The following is a 5,534-nucleotide window of genomic DNA, read 5'->3' as shown; positions in this document are numbered from 1 at the left end:
CTATAATTAATATCTTCAAACATTAAAAAAAAAGAGAGACTACGTACATGAAAGGTTGTTGTATATTTTTCAAACTTTTAAAGACCTTGGAAATGAAATACCTAGTTGTTTCAAAACCCAATAGATCAATGGGTTAACTAAATAGATGAATGGATTAACTAAATGTGGTACATATATTCAATGGAATTTTTTTCAGTCTTAAAAAGAAACACAACACACCTGTCCACAGAGTCTGACTACCCCGTGGAAACCCTCTTCACCACCCCCTTGTTGATGGATTCAGGATCCCTAAGTGAGCCTGGTTTCTGGGAAGCCTCATCATAGGCCTGATAAAATCTAGCAGGTATGAACTGCCCAGGACTTTTGCTGCTGTGAGCTGAGGTAGCGATGAAAATGCCTGGAGGTACCTTTCTATCTCAGCTCAGTAAAACACCCCAGGGACTTCCCTGGTAGACCAGCGGTTAAGACTGCACTCCCAATGCAGAGGGCCCAGGTTCAATCCCTGGTCAGGTAACTAGATCCCACATGCCACAACTAAAGATCTCACATGCCACAACTAAGACCCAAAGAAGTCTAGTTCATTATTTAATTAAAAAAACACTTAAAATAAAGTGGTCTGTGTGTGATCTGAGTCTGGGGTCATAGCCCCAACCACTGATGTACATATTCCCAGAGCCTAGTTTTCCTTCTGCCACAGATTCCCACGTGACCTTGTGTAAGTCATTCATAAACTTGGCCTTTTTTTCCTTCCCTGTTAGTGATCAAGCTGCCTATGAGCGGAAATTTTAAGAATGTTATTTGAGGACTTGCTATTTAGAAGTCTCTAGTGGATAGATGTTTAATGAATAAAAATGTTTTGAAATGTACTTTTTCATGTCCATGAATTTTGCAAGGCCACTTCGTTCAGGAGGCCTCTTTTGATCACTGGGGTTTACTGCCTAGGTTTCTACTCAACCTTGAATTGACCAACTCCATCCCAAAACAAGCACCAGAAGATAAACAATGGTTTTCTCTTCTTTTGGACAAATCTTTTAATCTGGAGTCCACTATATCTGGGCTTCTTTGCTGGATCAGTAGTAAAGAATCTGCCAGAAATGCAAGAGACTTGGGTTCGATCTCTGGTTCAGGAAGATCCCCGAAGGAGGAAATGGCAACCTATTTCAGTTTTCTTGCCTGGGATATCCCATGGACAGAGGAGTCTGGCAGGCTACAGTCCATGGGTTGCAAAGAGTCAGACATGACTGAGTACACACATACCTCTATTTCCAGAGAGGTTTCTTTTCTCCCCTGCCCTCTGGCTGTGGGACCAGCTTTGCCTTGTGAATCTTCCCTTGTTGTCTTTACCTGTTTTCCTCTTTGAAGAACTCAAACTTAATCATTTAGACGGCAATTTGCTTAGAAATACCACCAATGATTTCTGTGATATACTACATTCCAATGCAACCAGGATTTGCAGCAAAATCTGGTTTTGTACAAATCACTTCTATTAAGCACTTAGATAAACCTCATGTAATTCTGAGAAAATCTGGGGTGCGCTAAGTAGACCAGAATACCATACCTGGAATTCAAGAGTGTGTGTGTTCAGTGGCTGAGTCGTGTCCTACTCTTTGTGACCCCATGGACTATCATCCACCAGGCTCCTCTATTCATGGGATTTCCCAGGCAAAAATACTGGAATGGGTTGCCATTTCCTTCTAGAGTTCAAATTCTGACACCTGCTTTCTTTTTTTCCAAGTAGTGTGACTTGGACAAGTCAATTCGCTCTTTGGAGCTTTGGTTTTCTCAAATTTCCAAAATAACATTTTTTTCCTATAAGAGCAAACAACTGGGCGGCGGCCTCGAGGGGCGGCGCTGCGCGGCTCCCTGAGAACCGGTGCCGCGGCCAGGCGGGTGGCCGACCCAGGGGCCCGGCGCCATGAAGCGGTACAGCCTAAGCGTCCTCTATAAAGGCGAGTCCAAGACGGTGCTGCTCAAGGCCGCATACGATGTGTCCTCCTTCAGCTTTTTTCAGAGATCCAGCGTTCAGGAGTTCATGACCTTCACAAGTCAGCTGATTGTGGAGCGCTCAGGAAAAGGCAGCCGAGCTTCTGTGAAAGAACAAGAACATCTGGGCCATGTCTACGTGAGAAATGACAGTCTTGCGGGAGTGGTCATTGCTGACAGTGAATACCCATCCCGGCTGGCTTTTACCTTGCTAGAGAAGGTACTAGACGAGTTCTCCAAGCAGATCGACAGGATAGACTGGCCAACTGGATCCCCTGATACCATCCAGTACACAGGCCTGGACAGGCACCTCAGTAGATACCAGAACCCCCGAGAAGCTGACCCCATGACTAAAGTGCAGGCTGAACTGGATGAGACCAAGATCATCCTGCACAACACCATGGAGTCTTTATTAGAATGAGGTGAGAAGCTCCATGACCCGGTATCCAAATCCGAAGTGCTGGGAATACAGTCTAAAGCCTTCTATAAAACAGCCTGGAAACATGCTGTGCAATCATGTGACGGCCGCCAGCAGAGGCCCCTGTGCTGGAACGTCACCATCATTCACACCAGAACTGCGGCCCCCCAGGAAGCAGAGCCACCTCGCAACAACCCAAGTGGGACAGACTCAACTTCAGCTTTGGAGCTCCTGGGAGAAACTGAAGGGTGGATGGGGGCCTGGGGGTGGGGAACGTTCAAATTCACGTGTCTAGTTATTTTTGAAAAGATACTGAGGCCCCTAAATGTGTATTTGGGGGCCAAATGGAACCACAAAGCTCAGTGACTCCGTAGATGCTGCAAGGTTCATTTCTAATTCCCTGGGAAGGATGTGGGCCCCCGACTTGTGCAAGGCCCATGGGGGGCTCAGAGCCAGCTCTTTGTGGATCTTCACATGTTTGGGTTTTGTCTGTGTACTAACTATTAACACTACAGGGAGCAGGGTGCCCTGACTCCAGGACTGGGGAGGGACAGCCACTGTGGGGCTGCAGTGGGCGTGGGGGCTGGGTGGGGGGCTCGGGCCAGTGCTTCCATGTTGGGAGGAGACAGCTACTGGACTTCACAAATTCTGAGACCTGGTTTGCATTCCTGCTGAGGTTGACTTCGACTTTCTGTGGTACCCATCCAGCAAGCAAGTTCCGTAAAGAGCCCTAGAAGTTGGGGAAGGGGCACTTGCCCTGACTTGCCACTTGGCTTTGAGCATCTGGATCAGAGCACGTGTGCTGCGGTCTCGTGAATGGTTGTCACTTGCCTCTCTGGTGACAAGAAAAGACTGTTCTGACAATCACCTGGGACTTACGTCTTAGCAAGTGACCTTCACTGTGGCCACCATCACTAGGCACTAAGAGAAGATGCTGGCCAGCCTGGGGGGTTCCCAGCATCCACTTGTGGTCTGAGCTGTTCACACCCCAGCCCAACCCCCGGCGGAAGCACTGCTGAGCACCACTACCCTGCCCCCGCCCCCAGCAGCATGAGGCCTATGGCTCCGAGGCCCAGCCCTAAGAACAGGTGCAGGGGGCAACCCAGGCAGTAGCCCAGGAGGTTCCGGGCTCTTCTCAGCCTTGCTGGTGCCTCGGTCCACACTGCCATGTTGTAAACCGCCTCCTAGTGCCCTCCTGCGCTTCCTGAGGACACAGGCTCAAGACACACCCTTGAGACTCAGTCTCCGTGGATGCCCCTCTTGGAGTGGCATCAACCAGTGTGGTCTCATCCTCAGCTGTGCTTCCCTGAGCCCTCTGTTCTTGCCCTGTCGAGGAGGTCCACTGCCCCGACAGGAGGTGCCTATGGCCCTGAATGCCCTGGCGTGGGCCAGAAGTGGGATCTGCGTGGCCTCCGAGGACCCACCCTGAGACATTTACCTGCCAGCTGCTCGTTTTCTCTGGGCACTGTGCCGCCAGAGAACTTGGCCTAAAAGTAGCTTACCCAACGTGAGTTCTGCCATGTTTACCCTTGAAAGGTGCAGACCCGGCCTGCTCACTGGTCTCTGAGGTGGCCATGATCACCCCTTCGGGATGATTGAGAGTTGTCTGACTCCTCCCACTTCGGAGGGTACTGGGGTTGGGGGGGGGGGGTTGGGGGTGGTCAAGATTGGGAAGAGGGTGGCAAGGGTGGGTAGGGCTGGCCAAGACTTCTGCATCCACCCTTCTCCCAGCTCCTCTTGTCTTCTAATGTTAAATCATTTGGCAAAGTGTATTTTAATAACTGCTGCCTAACTTTTCTTTGTGTTCTGTTTGGAAGGTTCCTGTCTGGATAAAGTTGTCTTTTGAAATTCAAAAAAATAAAAGCAAACAACTAACTTTTAGAGCACTGGGTATCAATATATTTCATCCTCACAACAGCCTCATATATAGGTATTTTATTTTCCCCATTTTACTGATGGTTTAAGCACAATTACCAAGTTAGTGATGGAGTCAGAATCTGACCAGGCAATTGGCTCCAACTTCACACTCTTTTTAAAAAATTTATTTATTTTTCATTTAAGGATAATTGTTTTACAGCATTGTGTTGGTTTCTGCCAAACATTATCATGAATCAGACTCACGCTGTTAACCATAGCAGAAACTTGATTGGCTTCAGTTCAGTTCAATCACTCAGTCGTGTCCGACTCTTTAGTCATATATAGAACACCAACTCCCAGCTCCCTGGTTAGACTTTTAAAAATTAATTAATTGACTTTATTTATTTATCTGGCTGCACCAGGTCTTAATTGTGGCACATAGGATCTTTTAGTTGTATGTAGGATCTAGTTCCCTGACTAGGGATTGAACCTGGGCCCCCTGCATTGGGAGCTTGGAGTCTTAGCCACTGGACCACCAGGGGAGTCCCTGGTTAGACTTTCATACTCCCAGCTCCCACGGATTTGTCACTCAAGAAACCAAGTACTAACCAGCATATGGGAGGAATGAAGAGCAAGGTAAATATCTAGGAACTTTTATGCTCTTAAATCCCTGGTAGAAGTAACAGCAGTATCCCCCTATTCAACTCAGAAGACTGAATTGTGACTTCTGGAACAGGACAGGGCCTCTGCTTGTTCTAAACATGTTGAGAGTGGAAAACTGTCTTTGAACTCCATCTTGAGGGAGGGAGTTGGCCTAGCTCATAGAGACACTTGCAAAGAGCAGAGGTGAGCTTCCTTATGATGCCAGCTGTAGGTTCAACAGAGAATAGGCCAATGTTTGTCCCCACTATTTTTCAGCTTCCTTTGGAAAATGTTCTACTGTGAGAATTTCAAACTGGTGGCCTGAGGCTTCACACAGCCCACAGAACTAACCTGTTTGACTTGGAAATTGTTGACCTACAGATTTTCTTTTTAATGTTATTAGTTGTCCACATTTGACAATAAGAAGAGTTTGGGGACGTCCCTGGTGGTCCAGTGGTTAACATTTGATGCTTCCAACGCAGGTGGCATGGAAGTGTTCACAGTTATATCCAAGATGCCGGCCTATTGAAAAATCTGAAGGTCTGACCACAGTGCCACAATCAGCCATTAGCTGGCGTTTAACAAATGCTGCTGTCATTGGAACAGACATGAACACAATTTCCACCCCCAGCAG

General features: G+C 47.7%; 1 protein-coding gene across 1 annotated transcript; it reads left to right on the top strand.

Annotated features, from left to right (window-relative positions):
• Window positions 1–1,864: 1,864 nt before the first annotated feature.
• On the top strand, window positions 1,865–2,481 carry LOC133070593 (synaptobrevin homolog YKT6-like). The gene has a single exon (XM_061162989.1). The coding sequence runs from the start codon at window positions 1,916–1,918 to the stop codon at window positions 2,402–2,404; it is 489 nt and encodes a 162-aa protein (XP_061018972.1). The 5' UTR covers window positions 1,865–1,915; the 3' UTR covers window positions 2,405–2,481.
• Window positions 2,482–5,534: the final 3,053 nt, after the last annotated feature.

This window comes from Dama dama, chromosome 15 (genome assembly GCF_033118175.1).
Source record: "Dama dama isolate Ldn47 chromosome 15, ASM3311817v1, whole genome shotgun sequence".
Taxonomy (NCBI): Eukaryota; Metazoa; Chordata; class Mammalia; order Artiodactyla; family Cervidae; genus Dama; species Dama dama.
Note: the sequence above shows the minus strand (reverse complement) of the source record. Positions and strands in the feature narration are given on the sequence as shown.

Excerpts from the sequence above, each read along its gene's own strand:
- LOC133070593 (XM_061162989.1), top strand. The coding sequence starts at position 1,916 with ATGAAGCGGTACAGCCTAAGCGTCCTCTATAAAGGCGAGTCCAAGACG.